We start from the raw sequence: 21,678 nt of genomic DNA, 5'->3' as shown, positions 1-21,678 counted from the left end.
CGTGATGTTCCAGGAGGGGGCATGAGGAGAGGCAGTACCCTAGCTTTGGAGTTAGCCACTAGGAGTTGCTTATCATTTTGGGACTTTTGAAAAAACAAGGACGGCTTCAGCTTGTACATGTCTTTGTTTAATGTCCTTTGGCGATGATCAATATTTTCGCCCTTTCTTTTGGATTTTGTATATGTTAGTGGCGATGTAGTTTCTGCATTTGGTGACTTAGTTTGTATGAACTAAAGATGACTTAACCGTTTATATGCATTGTGTTATTCAGGAAATTGTGAATCAGGTTAAGTTATCATTCAATAACGATAAGTTGATTTTCCGCATTTGAGTTACTTAAAGTGATGTCCCGGAAAAGGAAGGTTTTAAAAAGGAAACAATTTTATACAATCTCTTTATCCAAAGGAAAAAAAAATTTACCCATTTTTCCGCAGTGTTTTTGAGAAGTATTTTCGGGGCGTTACATCATGAATATATTTTATTTAAAGATTAGATTAGATTTTTATATTGCAATATTAAAATGGCAACTATAAAAAATATAGCATAAAAAACAATTTTCTATCATTAATATTTTTAGTAGTTATTAAGAATACTAACTATAGTACCAGTTTTTGAACTTTATTTGTTTGCAATTATTTTTTAGTCAAATAATAATAATGCTTATTTTGAAAGAGAATAAAGTATCTCCTCATACTAGAAGATAACTTATCTCTTCCAGTGAATAAAAGTATGACAATTGTATTGTTTTGTTTAGTTTTAGAAATATTTTTATAAAAAATGATCAAATAGAATACATGTAATAATTTCAGTGGTGTGATGAAATAACTTATCTCCTTATACTATAAGATACTTTATTCTCATTTTGAAATTATGCTTATTTTAGAATCAATAATAATGTTTTAAATTTATTGATGATTTTTTATTTAATATAATAATGATGTGTACTTTATAAAGTCTGATGCCCTTCTTTTCAAATAGAATAATATAAAATATAACGAGGTCTTTTTCTATCTTTACCCTACATGTAAAATCAACCATAAAAAATAGAATAGTAAAATTAGCTAAGTAAAAGTTTTTTTTTGGTATAAGTCAATTGAGATACTTAGATTATGTAATTGTTATAATAAGCAAATTGTTATTAAATGTAAGTACTAAGATTATATTATTTTTTTATGTTTTTATCTTCTTCTATCTATGTACTTCCCTACCTAATCACATATAAATATTTTTAAAACAAGATTTGTGTTTTCTTGTGATTAATAGTAAATCAAACAATCTTTTGAAAGACATTAAATGACATGATGATGTTATTTTGTTTTCTTATTTATTTATGTTGATGTTTAGTTTAACATTCATGCGAGATTCAATTGATTAATGAGTGAGATATTATAAATAAAATTGAGTTGTAGCTCTCAAGTAATAGGAAATGTAGAACTTGGATGCTTTTTTATATCACAAAATAAATTAATTTTTGTTATAGGCCCATGACATAATGATGAAAATAAGAAAAAAAATGTAAGAATGATTAATAAAGTAAATGAATATGTAATTTACTAACTAATTTAGAGTATGTTGGAATAATAAGTTTTAAATATGAGACATTAAAATTGATGTTAAACTTCATAAAAAATCGGTGTAATGTTACTGATCTCAATTATCTATTTTCAAGTCATAAGTGCTTATGTTTTAAACAAAACATGACTGATAAGGATTTTAATGGATATTTTTGGAATATCAATGTTTTATATATGAAAGTTGTTATGGGGGAATTTTTATTATTATTTGGAAATAAAAATGTAAAAAGTGCGCACATTGAAAAAAATAGATACATATATCACAAGTGCTTCAATGAACGTATTTTAATTATTATTTTACTTAAAAAATTATGCACTTTGTACAATACAACACTATGAGGATCATCAATTTCTGCAATCTAGAGCAATAATTGTATCAAAATTAAGATTGTTGGTTAAATCAATGAATATATTCTAAGTAAAATTTCACGTGAATTTTTTAGATGTCTTTAAATTTTTATTATGTTCAACATAATAGATTTATTAAACTTATACTACTAAATATTCTAACGTATAAATAGATATGAGGATGTCCTATTCGTGTAAATAAATTTATATATATTAATCGAATGTCCTTTCCTACAACTTATTTTAGTGTTTCAAATTTTTCTTCATAATTATTTAATACAACATGTTCAACACCATCTCATTCATTAAAAATTATATATCAACAACAAAATACACAAAAGTCATCTATTATGAGGTAACCTCCATAACAATTTTATTAACAAATTATGTTGACACTTTTTAATTAAATTTATACTTTTTCTACCATTGCTATGAAAGTATGTATGTTGTTACAAATATCGTTTATTGACTATTATAACATAAATATAAATCTTTTTTTATTTAATATAAGAGGATCTATACCATGCTATTCATTAATAGTTCTAATTTGTCATTTAAATACATAAACATCATCTAGGTAATAATTACTAACTTTTTAATTTAAATTTTACTTTGCTTTGTTTAAATAAATTCATGCAATACATATTATCATCCGTGTGAATGCATAGTTCTCCCACCAGTGTGAAAGGTGAAAAGATGAACTTTAAAGTAAAAAAAAAAATAGTATTTGAACAAGAAATAATGGATAGGTATCCTTCTTAAAAAAACAAAGAGACAAAGTAATTCACACAAAAATAGAAATAAAAAAGACACTTCGAGATTGAGAACAAAGTAGAGTATGCAAACAAATATTTAAGTTTATTACATATGAAACATGATACTACATGGAAATATTATTCCAATTTAGAAATGAGAATGCCAAAACTTCAAACTTTATATGGAATATATGAAGAGAGTATCTTATACACATGTAACTACGTAGAAAAGAAACAATTAATGATGATGATTTTATTATAGTTTTAGATAATTTGTGAGGATTTTAATTTGTTTGAGATAATTTATTCCTATTTAGATATAGGGTTGATAATATAAATGCATAGGAATAACATATTCTCTTAAAAATATCCCTAATAAAAAAATAAGTGACATCTCTCATTTTAAAGTGATGGATGACATTTTACCGTTATTCGGAAATTTTTAGACTAATTCCTCTATGGCTCTATCTATATAGATGTTGATCTCTTTTAGTATATATTATATGCAAAGTAATTGTGATATTATCATGATTGGCCTTTTCTTCTAAACCACAAGTATTTTCTAATAATTAGAGACAAACATGCTCGAATTGTGAGCCGTGTGAGATTATTATGGGTGGTAAAACCCCCTATTAAACATAACTACATTTTGGATTAGTTAGAAAAACTGGAGTTGAACTACACACTAGTCGGTATATATGAATATTCATTTGTTCAACTCCATAATTTACTTTTTATAAGACATTTTATATTTTTATGTAACATTTATTCTTCATCATTTGCCACTATTAAAAGTTTTGACTATTTTACTTTTTTTTATTGTTGTCATTAATACTATCAACTAATAAAAATATTAGATGCAGATAAGATTGTAATCTTATAATATATTTTAAAAAATAAATAAATCAAATAAATTTATTAGCATGTATAATAAAATCATCTTATAAATAAGACTATATATAGCATTATGTAGATTATTAGGAAGATAAATATCTGGGAATGCTCTAAAAAGATAATAGGGTTAACAAGCAGGAAAATAACCGGTTTCATTTAAGTAGATTGATTATAACTAGATCTTGAATGTCCTAGATCTACGGCTGAGAAAGAGTGGATCCAGTCCAAACTTTTGTAAATTCTACCTTAAATATATAATCTAATTTTAATCTATATATTCTCACCCTTACCTAATTTTTTAAGATTTTCATTTTTCAATTTTTTTTTATGTTTTAGAAATCCAATATACATTTATACTTTATTTTTCAACTACATTTTTATTTATTACCTTTATTTTTCATGTCATACTCAATTTCAATGTCTCTTCAATGTAAACTTCATGCGATTATCTTAGTCATCTATATCAAATTTTTACCCTATTTAATGATTTATTTATTAAAATATGATCAATATTTTTTTGTTTAATGTTCCTTAGCCTAAACTAATTGTATATATAAATATCATCAAGCATTCATAGAGATATGTGTGGAGAAGAACTAACTATATTTATGGTATAATGTTGAAACAATATTCAACTTATTAATAAAGTAATAGATAGTACATAGCTTCTGATCCACCAGCTCTATATGTATATACAACCCCTAAAAAAAGAAGCAAAGATAGTTAAACATATATAAGGTATACACTGAAATTGAATAATGAATAATCAAATAAATATGTATAAATAGAAAGTAAGTTAGTTTTAACACATAGGATCCCTAACCTTAATGGTGTTCTATTTCTTGTTTAGGACAAGAAATGAGACATCATTCGAAATAAGTGATCTATGTCCGGTTTTAATCAGCCCAAATGTCGTTTAAGGAAGATATCTCACTGAAAAACCTATCAAACTCCTTAAAGGACACATCTCTCATTAAAAACGACTTTCCAAGGCCACCTTCAGGAGCATGAACTTCAACCCCAACTTGATTATTAAGCCTTTCTTCCCTTTCAGCTTTTTCAGCTTTTGATTCTAAATAATCAGAATCCTTACCAGTTAGCTTTTGCACCACAGATTTAAAGCTCGTGGCATCAGTTTCTACGTATTGGGTATTGATGATCACAATCTTCACAGGCTTCCTACTATTGCAGCCTCTACCTGACATTGAAAAAAAAAAACTAGCTAGAGAAAAAGCTGATTTTTTTTTGTATAAAAAAGTGCTTAACTTGGTATATGGAAGAAGGTGTTGTGTTACTATTTGGCTTTTGGAGATTGTGATGGATTTATATTGTGGTTGATGTGATAACATTTTGCTTTAATTTTATAGTATTTATATTTGTGTGGGTGGGATGGGTTTGACGGTTGAGAAAGGGTGAAAGCTATAGATGAAATAAGTTGACCGTTGCTATTATGTGAAATGAGTAGGAAGGTGTCCAGTAGAGAGATATGGTCAAGCTAAGTAATTTGCTAGGGATATTGGTTATTTCACTTACAAAAAGGATTTCATAATTTTTGGAGAGAATAATATTTATGTATTATTAGTGTAAAAAGTTGCATATATTTAATATATTATTTATCATTTATTTGTAATATTTTTTGAAGAGTGAATAATGATTAAATAGAAATAATAAATAATATAGTAATAATGTATAAGATTCATATACTTTTGATGTATAAATTTTTTCTCATATTTCTAACAAATTGAGTTATTTATGTCCCTTTTATTTTTTTAATCTATACACCATCCTAAAATACAAATGATAATATTTTATATATAATATATGATAATATCCGAGTTTATGAACAAATAAGGTTGGATATTGTTAATAGGTTATTTGATATTGTCAACCATAATATATTGAAGGAGTCAGAATTATCTTATGATATTGAAGATGAAAGTTTAAAAGTAAAATCAATAATTATTTCTCTACCACCGAAGAGGATTATGATAATATTTACATCGGATAAGTTCCAAGAAGTAACCATTAAGGAATAGGTGAGTTTCCGTGATTAATTAGATTTTAAAGAACATTTGTGTGGGTGATACTAAAATCATTTTCCTCAATGTTAGTAGATAAGGATGCTAGCTAATTAACTAGAATACTAGATACTTGGGAAGCACTCAACACAACATATTAGTGTTTATATATTTGTCTTACGCCATAGAGATGACGGACACAGTCAGAACATGTGGCACGTTTTGTTTTACTTTATTATATTAGTTTAGATTATTAAGCTTGGATAGAAGTAGAATTATAAAACTTGAGAAATGTTTATGGAAGAGAAAAAAATTGTTTATAATAATCTTTTACTCATTCTAATATTTTTTATAAGATTTTTTTTAAGTTTTATTTTGTTCGACCATTTTCAAAGCTATTCCTATGTAAAATAAATGAATTTGTTGTCAAAATAAGTTTGTTTACTTAAACAATTTGAGTGGAAAGTGAAATTATATAGTTTCAATAATACATATGACAGTTTTAGTAAACCACATATAATATTATTGAAAAATTAATAATATTTATATCATGTGCTTAAAACCATCATAAAGTCCTTTAGTTCTTGTTTTTTTACTTTCAGATGTACTATCATAAAGGATTTTGTAAGAGTGTTAAATTTTGTAATTCAAAATTCTTTTTTGTTAGTTAAGTAGTTAAGGGTTGTTATAAATAGACTTGCCTTGTATAGAAAGTTAACTAACATACATTCATATTTAATACAAGTAAATCAAATTGCATTTCCTCTCTTCCTCTCTTTTCTCGATCAATTTGTATTCACTTTTCTTTGTTCTAACAAATTGGTATCAAGAGCATAGGTTCAAGATCAACAAAGAACCCTCATCAAACTCAGAAAATTCAGCAAAAGAATCATGGGACCGAGTGAAACAAATTTTCGAGCAAACTTCCTAATTCTTGATGGCAAGAATTGGAATTGATGGAAGGTACAAATGAAGGCAATTATGAGGTACCAAGAGGTTGATGAGATTGTAGAATAAGGCTATTCAATTCTTGATGAAGGAGCATCAGATGAACAAAGAAGAATACACAAGGAGAACAAGAAGAAGGATTGTAAGGCTATGTTTCTCTTGCATCAGTGTGTGGATGAATCACACTTTGGAAAAAATCTCTAGTGCAACCAACTCAAAGGAAGCTTGGTTGATCCTTGATGCCTGCAACCAGGGACCTGAACAGTTGAGGAAAGTAAGACTGCAAACTCTTAGGAGACAATACGAATTGATGCAAATGGAGGGAAATGAAAAGGTGGCCCAATTCTTCAACAGAGTTGTCACACATATGAATGCCATGAAGGCTTGTGGAGAGAAAATCACTTATCAATCAGTGGTTGAAAAGATATTGCGCACACTCACCCCTAACTTTGACCACATTGTTATGGCAATAGAGGAATCCAAGAACTTAGAGGTGTTGAAGATAGAAGATCTTCAAGGATCACTTGAGGCACATGAGCAGAGACACATTGAAAGATCTAATGAAAGATCAATGGACCAAGCTCTACAAGCCCTAGTCACAGCCAGAAGGAGTTATGGAGGGAGGAATGAATTCAGAGGAAAGGGCAGAGGGATTTTCAGAGGTGCAAGCCACAAAAACTTCCAAAATAGAGAGCAGGAAATATTTGATCATGACATACCAGAAAACTCAGTAAGGAGAGGTGGCCTGAATCATTGGAGAGGAGGAAAGAAAACAGATGATAAAAGGAAGATCATGTGCTTCAATTGTGGCAAGCTTGGCCATTTCTCAATTGAATGCAAGTCATCATCCACACAAGATGACAATATATGCAAACAACAAAGTGAAGTACACATGGATAAGGAAGAAGTTGAGGCATAAAATGATGATCAACCTCTCCTGCTCATGATGCTCACAAGTCAGGTTAGTAAGAACTATGACATTTGGTATGTTGATTCTGGTTGTTCAAGCCATATGACTGGACATAGAGATTGGCTAGTCAACTTTGATGAGACAAAGAAAAGCACTATTAGATTTGCTGATAACAAGATGATCCAAGCTGAGGGCACATAAGATATCTTGATCAACAAGAAGGATGGGAATCAAGCACTGATCACTGATGTGCTCTATGTACCAAACATGAAAAGCAACCTGATAAGTATGGGACAACTACTAGAGAAAGGATTCTCAATGGAATTGCTCAATGGAGCATTGGAGATCTATGATCAGAAATGAGGCTAGTCATGAGAGCAACCATGGCATCCAATAGAACCTTTCAGATAAGATTAGCAAATGTGGAGTCTCACTGTCTATCTCCCGTGATTGGTGAAAATTCTTGGTTGTGGTAATTGAGATTTGGTCACCTGAATTTCAGAGGTTTGAGCTCACTCAGATCCAAAAACATGGTACTAGGCCTATCTATAATACAGATTCCAAAGAAAGTGTGTGAAAGTTGCCTCATCAGCAAGCAACCAAGGAATTCATTTAGTAACCACGCTGCCTCTAGATCCAAGGATCTGCTACAAGTCATCTACTCAGATGTGTGTGGACCTTTTGATGCTCCAACACTAGGAGGCAACATATATTTTGTAACCTTTGTAGATGAATTGAGTAGAAAAGTGTGGATCTATCTCATCAAGTTCAAAAGTGAGGTTCTGTCAATATTCAAGGAGTTCAAGAAGTTGGTGGAAAAACAGTCAGGCAAGAATATTAAGATCCTTAGAACAGATGGAGGTGGTGAGTTCACATCAGGAGCTTTCTCAGATTTTTGTAAGGATCAAGGCATTGTGCATGAGGTAACTGCCCCCTATACACCTCAACATAATGGCATTGCTGAGAGGAGAAACATGAAAATACTCAACATGGTTAGGAGTATGTTGAAGACAAAGAATTTACCACACAACTTCTGGGGTGAGGCTGCCACCACAGCTGTGTTTGTCTTCAACAGATGTCCAACAAAGAAATTAGACTCAGTGGTACCTGAAGAAGCTTGGTCTGGAATAAAGCCTTCAATAAGTCACCTAAGAGTGTTTGGCTCACTCCGCTACACTCACATTCCAGACCAAAGGAGAAAGAAGCTTGACAACAAGAGTGAACCTATGATCCTTGTTGGCTAAAATTCTACTGGGTCATACAAATTGTATAATCCTGCAAACAATCAAGTTATGTTCAGTAGGGATGTGCACACTGAAGAAAGTGAATCTTGGAAGTGGTCTCAAGACAGAATCACCAGAGTAACAAGTCTGCAACTGGATTGGGAAAATGAAGAAGTGTCCAGAGAAGAAGAAGTGATAGACACAATCACAAAGACATCTCAGGTAACTAATGAAAGACCACAAAGACACAGATCATTTCCTTCTAGGCTGAGAGACTTTCAGCTCTACTCAGATGGTGCAATTAACTCAGAAGGAGACCTTGTGCAACACTTAGCTCTATTGGTTGATGTTGAACCAGTAAGATTTGAAGAAGTTATTTAAAACAACACTTGGAGAGAAGCAGTGTTGGAAGAAATCAAGTCTATAGAGAAGAATGACACATGAGAATTTGTTACTTTTCCTACTAAGAAGGTACCAATTGCAGTCAAATGGACCTATAAAGTGAAGTTAAAACCAGATGGCACAATTGCAAAGCATAAAGCAAGATTAGTTGCAAAGGGCTTTATGCAAAAGGAGGGAATTGACTACTATGAAGTATTTGCACTAGTTGCTAGATTGGAAACAGTAAGACTCATAGTGGCTCTAGCCAGTTGGAAGAAGTGGAGGTTATGGCAACTAGATGTGAAGTCAGCATTCCTTAACGGTCCATTAGAAGAAGTAGTGTTTGTTAATCAACCTCCTGGATTCATCGGCAAAGGTAATTAAGGCAAGGTACTAAGATTAAAGAAGACACTTTATGGCTTAAAACAAGCACCTAGAGCATGGAACAAAAGGATAGACAAGTTCCTCTCTGACTCAGGGTTCCAGAAATGTTCAGTAGAGTATGGCATGTACTTCAAGTCTTTAGATCCAGAAAGGGGAGCATTGTTCATATGTTTGTATGTGGATGACCTTCTAATAACAGGAAGTAGTTCAAAGGGGATAGAGGTCCTAAAGAGCAGTCTAAAAGGGGAATTTGAGATGACTGATCTAGGCCTACTCTCATTCTTTCTTGGTCTTGAGTTTCAATACACTGAGAGAGGTCTATTCATGCATCAAAGAAAGTATCTGCTTGAGATTCTAACCAAGTTCAATATGTTGAACTGCAACACCTCACAAACACCTACATAAATGAATTTGAAGCTGGATAAATGTGAGAATGAAGCAACTGTGGATGCAACTCTATTCAGACAACTTGTGGGAAGTTTAAGGTACATTTGTCACTCTAGACCAGAAATTTCCTTCAGTGTAGGCATGATCAGCAAGTTCATGAGTGATCCAAGACACTCACACATGATTGCAGCCAAAAGGATCCTACGATACTTAAGAGGAACTCTTGATTTTGGAGTTGTTTTCCCTCACGAAGATGAGAAGATTAGCTCACAACTTGTGGCCTACTCTGACTCAGATTCGTGTGGTGATGTAATGGACAGGAAGAGCACTATGAGGTATGTTTTTATGATAGTAGGAGCTCCAATTTCATGGTGTTCAAAGAAGCAAAGGGTAGTGGCTCTCTCAACCTGTGAAGCTGAATACATAGCAGCTTGTCACATTGCTTGCGAGGTCCTTTGGATTTGTTCTCTGCTACAAGAACTGGGTATAGAGAATGAAGGTGTTATGGAGTTGCTTGTAGACAGTAAATCAACCATTGATTTGGCAAAGAACCTTGTTTCTCATGGTAGGAACAAACACATTGAAACCAAATATCACTTCTTAAGATATCAAGTAGCAGAAGGAAGGATCAAGCTGATTCATTGCAAAACCGAAGTTCAATTGGCAGACATCATGACAAAGCCATTAAAGGTGGATAAATTTAAAGAATTGAGGAAGAAGATTGGAATACACAGCTTGAAAGATTGATTGTGTTTGTAGTTGTTGATGTTACATAATTCTGAATCATGGGGATGTTAGATTTTGTAACTCAAAATTGTGTTTTGTTAGTTAAGTAGTTAAGGGTTGCTATAAATAGACTTGCCTTGTATAGAAAGTTAATAACATACATTCATATTCAATACAAGCAAACCAGATTGCATATCCTCTCTTCCTCTCTTTTCTCAATCAATCTTTATTCACTTTTCTTTGTTCTAATAGAGAGTAGAAGAAGTAATATATTAAAACATGTTTGATTTAGTTTCTCAATATTATTTTTTTGTGAAGACATCCTTAAAACTCGATATATAGTAAAGGTATAATAACACATCAATAATGGGGGTAGAAAATTCCTAAAACTAAATATTAATTATTTTACTAAGCTTTCAAATTAAAAAGGTATGTCAATAATGGGTGGTAAGATAATTAATTAATGGTTGGTAAAGAAGGTACCTCAAACTTTAGGTTCATGCATGAAGAAAACATATACATCCATATATGTACGGCAGGAAATCATCAAGATCTGTAGTCAATTTCTTCATATCATCAGCAAGGATTTTATTTCGTGAAATAATTAATGAGAGGGATTTTTTTGTTTTTTTTTTTGTATCACCAAAGTATCCTCAACTTGTGAAAATGAAATAATCTCTTCTTTTGAGATATGTGTCTGTCCTTCCAACAAATATGTCGATATCAGAAATTGAATCATTAATTTTTAATCATCATGTGATCTAGTAAAACCTTACACTATAATAGTTCAACACTTTATTAGTACAGAGTTTAGCATTTGGTCTAATTAAATTATATTATTAGCTAAAGACTCACGGGTTTGTACTCTATCTATAGGTACTAAACTCTAATTAATTAATGAGTTACGTGTAAAGGTTAAGTCATATTAAATGGCCCCATAATTAACGTAATATTTTTGAAGAATCAAATTATCAAGATGAAGTTTCAAATGCAATTATTTGTCCCGTTAATTTTCTTTTTCCTCTAATTTGCGTAAGCATTTCCAGCCAATGTTCTACTCAGGTGGTTTTTATTTTTATAAAACTTTCCAATCGCAATTTTTTTCAACTCACCCCAGGATGCTTTTCTATCATTTTAAATAATTAAAATTTTAACCATACATAACAAGGTTAAACGTATTGATTGCTTAGTCTCTTGTATTAAGTAATACTTTTTATTTCAAATGAATTAATATAAGAATACTTTCGTAACAAAAACATTTATAATAATAATATGCATAAAACTTTGAAAGTGATTCTATAAGAATATCAAGTATATACTTAAAAGATCATAAAAGATTAGGGATGGAGAGACATGAGTGGGATGGGTTGCATGCAGTATTTAACTATTTACTCATTCTCATATACAAATTCTTCTCTGGCAGATAAGCAGGTACTCATGTGAGTACCAATATTTTTATTTTTTATTTTAATTATATACTGTGAATTAATATACATGTATAAATAATTATTATATGAATAATATATATATATATATACACACGATAAATGATAGATTTGTTATTATAATTTAGCCACTAAAGTTCATTATAAATTAGTAATAAAATAGATTATAAATAATCTCAAAGTAATTAAAAATTATAACCGTCAAACATATATTATAATATTCGTACTCATTCATAAATTACTATTTTGGTTTACTCTTGCATACCTTTTTGCCTATGGAAATATTTTTATGGAAAAAAATCATCTCCAATACTAAATGGTAAGTTCTTGCTTTCCATTTTCACTCAAGAACAAAAATATCATCATATTATATTTAAAGGATAAAAGTATCATATCATATTATATTTTCCATTTGTATCTAACTTTCCTTTGTTATCTTCACCCTATTTTTATCATCTCATATTGTAACATAAAAAGTGTTGCAGTTTCCCCTTAATAATGAAGGTTCTCAATTAAAAGTTGGTTCTAGTTCTAGATGCAACAACATAAAAGAGTTGGGTAAGCACTTGCATGATAAGTCATAAAGATATTATCAAAATATTATTTGTCAGACTTTACGTCTCCCTAGTCGCTACGAACATAAACACACACTTTGATCCATTCCGAGTAAGGGGGAAAAAGAATCTTCCTCTACCCACAACGAAACCAAATTTTCTCCACCTACAAATTAAGTTGAGCTTCATTCATCAAAAATTTAATAATTTCAGCTTCATTTATTTCTTGTGGGAACCAGTCTTGACTAATTAGCTAGCGTTTTGTATTATTGGAACATTTCTTTAATTTTTCATTAATTGGCTACTGAACTTATCATTTACTTTTAGAATTTGAGAAGAATAAATGAAGAATGAAGACTTTAGATGGTAGATGAATCTTACAAATATATTTCATATTGCTCGAGTATTTTTCTTACATTAATTATGCTTCAAACCAACTCGTAAACTCACCTTTAAAAATGACAAATATTTGGGGCACATTACCTTACAACACTGTTTCGTTTTTCTTTTTCTTTCTTTTTTATAGGAGTGACTCCTCTCTAGTGATGAAAGAAAATTGTTTTATTGTTTTAGTTTTAGGAGTAGAAGTGTAATCGCATTTTAAATAAAAATGAGATAAATAATAATATATGTTACTTTTATTTGATATTTCAGAGTAGTTCTCTCTCGACTAATAGAGAAGAAACTATCATAACCACATCATCAAAGGGTTATTATTATATAACCGAAAAAGTTTAAATAAGTAAATTGTGTGGGAGAATAATAAGGGCAGACTTTAACAAACAAATTTGAGGGATAACAAGTTACATTTACGCCAAAATTTAATAATATAGCATTCGATAAAAGTTTCTAGAAGCTGAATAATCATATATTGAAGTTTGAATATAAATAATAATACGGAGACATTTTTAATTATCATGATTTAATATTTTATTATTATAAACAACAATTTTAAGTGATTAATAAATATATTGACAAAGATTTGGTTTAGCAGTTGAGCAAAATCAGACTGACAGATATTATACACCTCTAGCAGGACTAATATGTTTAACGAGCAAGGATCCTCTCTTAGGAAGTTCTATTTTTAACTCTTAGTTTTAAAGATAAAAATTTCATTATAAGTATAAATAAAAGATATAACTATTATTACATTTTGCTTTTTACTTTGTTTTCATAGTATTACCCTCTAGGATACTGACTCATGTTTAACACATAACCTTCTTCATATACAGTGGCGGAGGTTCTTTAGGGCAGGTGGGGGCAACTGCCCCCTGAATTTTTTTCCTAATTTAAAAAAAAATTACTTACCTAGTTTAATATATATTTTTACCCTATACAAATTGTACATTCCTTCTAAAATTATAGATATAGATACACTTAAGATCACAAATTATCTTTGTCAAACTTTCACAGAAAATGTCATATGTATTTTTATAAATCATTTAATATTTATAACATGTATTTTTATGCAAAAATTATACCTATAGACTTTAATGTGAGTAAGAAAATATTTATTTGAGATTTCAATTTCAACCTTTTATTATTGATGTCGTTAGTAATTCATGCTTGAAAAACTATCAATCATCTATGAATTAATTGCAACTTTGATGATACATTAAAAGCAAATGCATATAATTTGCTTGATTAAGTTATTCGTTTTATCTTAACTATTCTGGTTTAACTACTATAGGAATATCATTTTTATTAACGAACACAACCAAATAAACTTATGTAGTAAAATAGAAGATGAATTTCGTGTACGCAACATGATGATTTATATTGAAATGTAAATATATAAAAAATTTACTCTTAATTCAATGATCGATGAATTGAAGTCTTTAACTAAGAGTAACACTTTAAATGAATGTACATTTTTCTTTAATATTTTTAATTTTTAATTATTATTATTTAGAATTAACATGTTATTTTAAAACATTGAAACAATTATCTATTTTTCTTTATATTTTTTGTTATTCAATTAATCTTAATTACAAATTATAATTGAATATCATTGCCCCTCCTAAACTAAAGTTCAAGATCCGCCACTGTTCATATACATGTCTATGATCGAAACCTAGAACATAAGAATTACAACTCTATATTGTTTTCAATTCTAGAGAATTTTCAAACAGCCTCTACGTTCATGAAGAGGATATGCATAATAGTATCGATTCTAGCTTGAGTGGGAATCAAAGATGAAGGACTCTACCAATAGTAACCAAACACCAAGAAAGATATCACATCAATTGATGCTCAACACCTTATAACTTATGAATGTGTAATATCCATATACTGTGCAAAGATTTATACATAATTACGACAACATCTATCATTCAGTTGAATTACTTTTTTAAAGTGTCAATAATAACTAAATATAAATAGTTGATAATATAATGATAATTTATAAAACTTGTATACTTACATTTTTTTACTCATAATATATTATAAACATGAAAAAAGGTGTTCCGTTCAGATATTTATGCACGCTGTATAAGGAATCTTTTTCTCTGTCCACTCTTGAGCTCAATATGTGGCAGATTGCAGAAACACAAGTTCCTTAACCAATGCTTTCAATGGTCCAAACTCCAAAGTAAAATCTCCATAAATGTATCCCTTCTCAATAGTATAGAAATTATCGGAATGGTATTTAAGTGCAAACTTTACCCCTACAATCTACATGCAAAGAAGCAGCGATTTGAACTCATGAATTTCTAATAAAATCGTATTATTGTACCAAGGTTCATGTTCTAGATTCTTCTATGCCATTAGTTTCTATTAATTTCTAATAAAATCCAACATGTTCTCAATTTTTATTATGCACAATGTTAAGTAATAGAATATGATTAGTGATTCACTACACTCATTCATATCTCTTCACTAGATTGAATGGCTGCCCCACTTAAAAGTATGATCAGTATTTGTTTTGAATGACCGAATAATCGATACTAGCTCATTTGAAATTTAGATAACAACCAACAACAACCAAGTCTTAAATCCCAACGAAGCCTTGAAATTTTGACATGATTAAATATTTTACGATCAAGACAGATCGCTAGAAAGTTAGATAAAGCATAAAAATATTAGCTCCGCCAACAAAAAAGTAACAGTTGTGACAGAAAAGATGGAAATACTTGAACAAAGGGAAGTTTCACCACCACTTCCACACAAGTCTCAACCGGAAAGTTGACCAAATCTCCTCTAAAACCTTGCACCATTTTTCACCAGTTAATGTGGTGTTGGACGAATGACCCTTGGCCTCACCGGAGTCTTTGAAGGACTTATCCTACACAACGAGAAGCAAAACCAATTATGACCAGATTAAATTAGTAGAAAAACATGCATAACAAGGCTATCCTCAAGTAAAGGGACAGAACCTGATAGGGTGGGTTCCCAAAAGCATTCCACTACAGTTTAGTGCAGCAATGGCACTTTCTGCCTACACAAGAAAAATGAAAATATAAGGTTTCTTCTTTGCAAGTTAACATTATAATGGCAGCGGCCGCACATCACAAAAAAACCATTAGATTCTTGAATGGCGCGTAATGTAAACATTCTTCTGCTAAGTTTGACAAAAACAGAAGAGACAATCTTGATGATTCCACATGGTCACCGAACAAGAAAATAATTGAATTCGATTCATGCATATCCTCATCCTTAGGAAGACCATCAAAATTTATTATAAAACAAGCTATTTATTTACCAACAACACTTTGAAGTAAAATAACAAAAAAAAGTAACACAGCTGGAACTATCTGTTTCTCCCGAATTCCTCGATCGTCCAACAAAAAATGTAACACAAAATGCCAAGAGAGAAAACACATTTCCTCCAATGATACATTCTCATTTCAGTGTTAAAGAAAAAACACTTGAGACAAGAATGCTACAATAGTTACAGCTGTCAAAATAAACACAAATAGACACATAGAATCCACAAAATATTGAAGAAGTGCCGAATAAGCTGTTTATGGTGAAGTTGTTCTTATAAATTATGAAAGTGTATTGAAGCCAGTTAACAGGTTTGTATAGGGCATAGAATTGTACACTCAAAACTTACTATTGCAAATTCCACAAAAGCAATTCGAGTTGAATGCACCTGGTCCCCTAAAATCCTCAAGCGCGTAACCTGTAAAATAGAAAGGTAATGTTAGCCACCAATTAACTAATCAAATAAACATTTCCTAGCAAACAGAATGCAACAATTATTTTGGTCTCACCTTGCCACAAGCTGTTTCAAAAAAATTCTTCACTTCAGCTTGAGAAACCTGCACTCAGATATTTGAGAGAAATTTAACAATGCATAAAAAATTTCAACTGTAGCCAACCCCCACCCAATGGGAATAAGGCTTTGTTGTTGTATCGAGAGATTCAACTCTGCCATCCATCTATGCAAATCATAGATGCATTATGTTATGATTATCCTGGTAATAGGCTAAAAATGGTTGACGCTAGTTAAGTTAATAAGTCCTTAATCAATAACCAATCTATGAACATTGTTAACCATTTCAATGAACAACCATTTCTAGAGAAAATAGTTTTACCGAAACATAGCTTGTTATTTTCTCAAAAAGAAAAATGATATACCTTTTTATCAATGTTTGTACAATAGACAGTCCTGGCACACATTTCCCGCTCATCATCCGACTGCATATTAAAAGGAAAGAATAATTTAATATAACAACCAAGCCTTAGTGCCACTTGGTGGGGTTGACTGAAAGAATAATTTGATAGAAAACGATTTGGAACCATAACTCATCTGTCAAAATAGACATACTCAAGGAAACCAGAGTTGTCACTTAAGTAAGACCAGTTCTTTTCTTATTTTGTTCAAGACAATTCTGAGTGAAAAGAGAAAAAAGAATAGAGAAGGAAGATTGGAGGATAAGAGAAATCATGCTCCAAAATGTCATGGAAAACAAGATATATTGAAAATAATTCCTGCCAGCTATGCTAAACAATTGCATGTGTGACACTTTAGAAAAGCCCTCGGTTAAATACCACCGAATAGTTAAACCAACTGTCTTATCACGCAACATTATAAATGGTTCATTTATCATATATTAAACCATAGTTGGATTTAAACTTAACACGCCCCTCATATCCAAGATTGAACATATGGAGTGTGAAGTTTGTTGGACTAGATATTTGTGGGTGACCCAACACCAAGATAGGCTTTGATACCATGCTAGAATAACTGAGCCGAAGTGCACCCCAAAACTTAACAGAGTTGGAGGGGGATTGCTCAAGTCCATTACAAATGGTTTGTTACCCGTATACTCGCCAACGCAGGACTTTAATACTTCAAAATTTCAATCCATGTATAGCTTAGCATAGAAAGGACCAGAAAGCATTCTTACCCGAGGGAGGAATGTAGGATTCACAGGGAGGATGGCAGTTTTTGAAGGAAGAACCTTGACTGGATAGAATCCAAGCACCGTGCCACCGATGTTTAAAGCTGCCCTTGCACCATCTGTTGACACAAATTACATAGATAATGCATGATTAAGGTTGCCGAAATAATAGTCTTTGTGCATATGCTCACATGTCTTATGGGAGAAGTTGAAGAGAGATGGATATGGGGGACAAAAACTTACACTCATCTGAAAACTCAACAAAAGCAAAACGAAGAACTGAGTGTGGATCACCACAAATTCGGCAATCGATTACCTTCAATTCAAATGATGTAAAAATGTCATTATCAAGGTGACATTATAATAAGATTAAAATTTGAAATTTAAATCATAGATATTCAATGAAATGAGAGTTCTTCTTGTAAAATAAATACATCAGATATCAGTTCAGGAAGAACATTCAAATTTCTTACTAATTTTCTCTAAGACTACAGATATCGATGATGTGGATCTTTGATTTGTCAAACAAAAGGACCATTTATCATTATAAATTAACCAGTTCAGATGTTGGTCAATTTACAAGCAAAGTGGAATACATTTCACCGATAAACAAAGGGAATTATTCTTAACTAGAACTAGAACAACAACAACCAAGCCTTATCCCAGTAAGTGGGTCAGCTATACGCATCAAATACACATTACTGAGCTCGATCAAATACCAAAGTCTTCTTCATTTAATATAACGATTCATGCGGCATCAAGTAGCATAGTGCAGCGAAGAGTGTGGAAAATTGATAAGAGGCAAAACTTCAAAAAACAAAGTATTAGAACAGGAACATGTCAGCAATGCTTAGAAAATAGGACAATCGGAAAAACAACACAAGCCCACAAAAATGGATTTGCAAAGTTAAAAAATAAATTTTGATAGAACTACGTGATAGTAACCATTGAAAAGAAAGGAAACAACATACAGAAACATTCTATGATATTCTGCTGCTAAAAGATAATAGCAATAGCCATAAAACAGAACTTTCCGAAATAAATTAAAACATGCAATCCAATACCCGAGTTTAAAATTATTCACCATTATAATTTCCACCCAATTGTGACCTCAAAAATAGTTGACCAAGCTATCAGTCAATGTTCATAACTTACTTGTCCACAATTGCTGAATAAGGCTGCAAGCTGCTCCTCCGTAACCTAACCCAAGACAAAAGACATGTCAAATAATGTTGTTTTCTATTATCAGAATGGAACACCAGACAAACTACATCATCAAAACAAGATTTGTTCTAGCCATTCACACTTCACTTACTTGCTGATCAATATCCGAAACATATACTGTTCTTCTAACGCTATCTTCTCTCTGAGCCTTGAATGATCTTCCATTCAACCTTTTCCCCTGGTTAAAACTATTTCTTCTCTGCAAGATGACAAAAGCACACATTTTCCATAAATACAAAATGAATGATGATTTCAAGATTAACTTACACATAAAAATGATACCTCAAAGATATCATCACTAGCATTTCAACAGAAATTGCACTCTTTAGATAACAATTATTGGCCCATAATTGTAGGATACACCATATAATCGATGAGGAGTTAATCGTGCAATAAGAGGACATAATAACAGACTAACATATCATGACAACAAAAGTTGTATTTAGCTACACCAAATCTGAAAGACATCAGAAACTTTCAAGTAAAGTGGAATATCAGAAAAACACAGGTTTGGCCATGAAAACAAAAGAACCACAATTGTAATACATATGTAGACAAAGGATAACATCCAAGTTACATTATACTATATACCACAGAATGAGTATAAGTATGACCACATACCACAGACTCAATTCCATTCATGTGAATTTGCAATTTACAGATTAAAAACTCTCCACTTCTCTAAATACTCCAATTCTCTGTTTTAAGGCTAGATTTGCATTATGCGACATTGCTCTTGTACTTTCTTTCAATGGGTTTGAATAAAATTTATATCTTTACCACTGACACAAAATTGTCAATGGCAAATTCTGAACAAAGTAGTAGTTTTTCATACACAAAATTCAACATCAATATTAGGAGAAAATGCAAACATAACAAAAGATTCCATTTTCCACTATATAAAAAACGTAATTATCACTAACATCAGAAATTAAAAAAAGATATCAAAATAAGAGATCAAACACAAAACATGCATACCCTTCGGTTAGGGTAATTATCAGTAGCCAAGGGCTTAGCATTGATCAGAAAATTGGTTGGTGAGAACTGATTAAAGCCCTGATGAAATTGATCATGATTGTGAGGATATGATGAAGGGAAAAACTCTTTTGCCAAAGGATTCAACTTTGTGAACATGTCAACCAAATTCTGCACGCTGAATTCAGATTCTGGCTTTGGTTTTGAGTCCATTGTGTTGGTTGTATCAGCAGAAATTTCAGCAACCGCAGCCATGGGAGAAAATCAAAGCCACCCCACAAAAACCCTTAAGAATTTGGAGTGGTTAGGCTCAAAAGGATGAAACTTTGGGACCAGAAATTGAAACAAATTGAAGAGATTCTCTTGATTAAGTGCCACACAGAAATGTGATCAGATTTTCTTATTTTTTTAGTGGACTGGTTCAGAAAAATGGGTATGAACAGAAACCCATTTAACAAATGCTAGAAATTTTAATTATTTTTATTTTCTTAAAGAAGAGTAAGACTCGGAAGAGAGAATAGAGAATCAGGGTTTTGATATGAATATGATTATAGGCGAAGAGAGAGAGAGAAAGGAGACGGTGTTTGGAGTGGCAAAAAGCCTCTTTTTTTGTTGACTACATTTTTTTTAAAAAAATATTTTTTGTCCCAAAAAGTGTAATACTCCATGTATTGTTTTGATTGTGATCGATCAAAAAAAATTAATTTATTAAAATTTTAACTTTATTATCTATACCATTATATAAAGGCAAAACAATTGTTAACCGCCATGGATGGAGTAATTTTGATATTCCAATTTTAGCTTTTGCTCTATCATTAAAGTAACTTCCATATTCTATCCCAATTTTAAATTGCAAAACAAAATTGATACATGTAAATTATCTAATAACATAAAATTATCTATACCATTATATAAAGCCAAAATTCATTTTAACTACTATGACATGGTATAATTTTTTAATTCCAATTTAGCCCCGACTTTATGTTGTAACCTCCTCTATTCAAAACTCTTAAACTGCTCATTCTCTCACGTTCTCTCATTCTCATCCATTTTTTCTTCTTCTATTCTCCACAATCAACTCTCTCTTCTCTCATATAAAAAAATGAAACTTTATAAAAAGAAAGAAAGAGACTCAATAACCTAATAATGCAAATGGGTTCTCTCTTGGAGGACTTTGAATCCATGAGGGCTGGAAAAGTACTTCTCCATCATGTTAATGAAGTGATTGTTGTCATGAACGGAGCATGGTGGATCCTTCACCAGAAGTGCTATGCTGTCTTTGATGCAGCGGTTGTGATCAGCGTAGAGGGCGGTGAGTTGGGAAGTGAGTTTTTGATCGCACTCAACGCTGGAAATGGTGAGATAACAACAGAGACCACATTTGCATTATCAGGTTATCTCATGTTGTTGTGCCTCATACCTCATTCTACAATTGCAATATTATCGTTTTCTCTTATATTATCATATACTCAATAAGTTTTAAAAACAATTTCAATTCATTATTTACAGTTTAAACTCTGGTTAATTTTGAGAAACATTTGTTATAATTGTACGTTTAGGGTGAATATGTTAAGAGAAGTAATC

General features: G+C 31.2%; 3 protein-coding genes across 3 annotated transcripts; 1 reads left to right on the top strand and 2 right to left on the bottom strand.

Annotated features, from left to right (window-relative positions):
• Window positions 1-4,467: 4,467 nt before the first annotated feature.
• Window positions 4,468-4,776, bottom strand: LOC109337645 (VQ motif-containing protein 10-like). Its single transcript, XM_019574660.1, has one exon. It carries the CDS (start codon window positions 4,774-4,776, stop codon window positions 4,468-4,470), a length of 309 nt encoding a protein of 102 aa, XP_019430205.1.
• A 1,846-nt stretch (window positions 4,777-6,622) lies between these two features.
• LOC109337644 lies at window positions 6,623-7,456 on the top strand. Its single transcript, XM_019574658.1, has one exon. The coding sequence runs from the start codon at window positions 6,623-6,625 to the stop codon at window positions 7,454-7,456; it is 834 nt and encodes a 277-aa protein (XP_019430203.1).
• Window positions 7,457-15,477: 8,021 nt separating this feature from the next.
• On the bottom strand, window positions 15,478-20,671 carry LOC109337646 (polyadenylate-binding protein-interacting protein 9-like). Its single transcript, XM_019574661.1, has 10 exons — window positions 20,098-20,671; window positions 19,211-19,318; window positions 19,051-19,095; window positions 18,139-18,211; window positions 17,902-18,014; window positions 17,129-17,188; window positions 16,762-16,809; window positions 16,602-16,670; window positions 15,922-15,983; window positions 15,478-15,830 (listed from the first exon to the last, which is right to left on the bottom strand). Exons 1-10 carry the CDS (start codon window positions 20,347-20,349, stop codon window positions 15,773-15,775), a joined length of 888 nt encoding a protein of 295 aa, XP_019430206.1. The 5' UTR covers window positions 20,350-20,671; the 3' UTR covers window positions 15,478-15,772.
• Between the last annotated feature and the right edge of the window lie 1,007 nt (window positions 20,672-21,678).

The sequence above is a fragment of the Lupinus angustifolius genome, unplaced genomic scaffold (assembly GCF_001865875.1).
Source record: "Lupinus angustifolius cultivar Tanjil unplaced genomic scaffold, LupAngTanjil_v1.0 Scaffold_9_88, whole genome shotgun sequence".
Lineage (NCBI taxonomy): Eukaryota > Viridiplantae > Streptophyta > Magnoliopsida > Fabales > Fabaceae > Lupinus > Lupinus angustifolius.
This window is presented reverse-complemented; position numbering and strand designations above follow the sequence as displayed.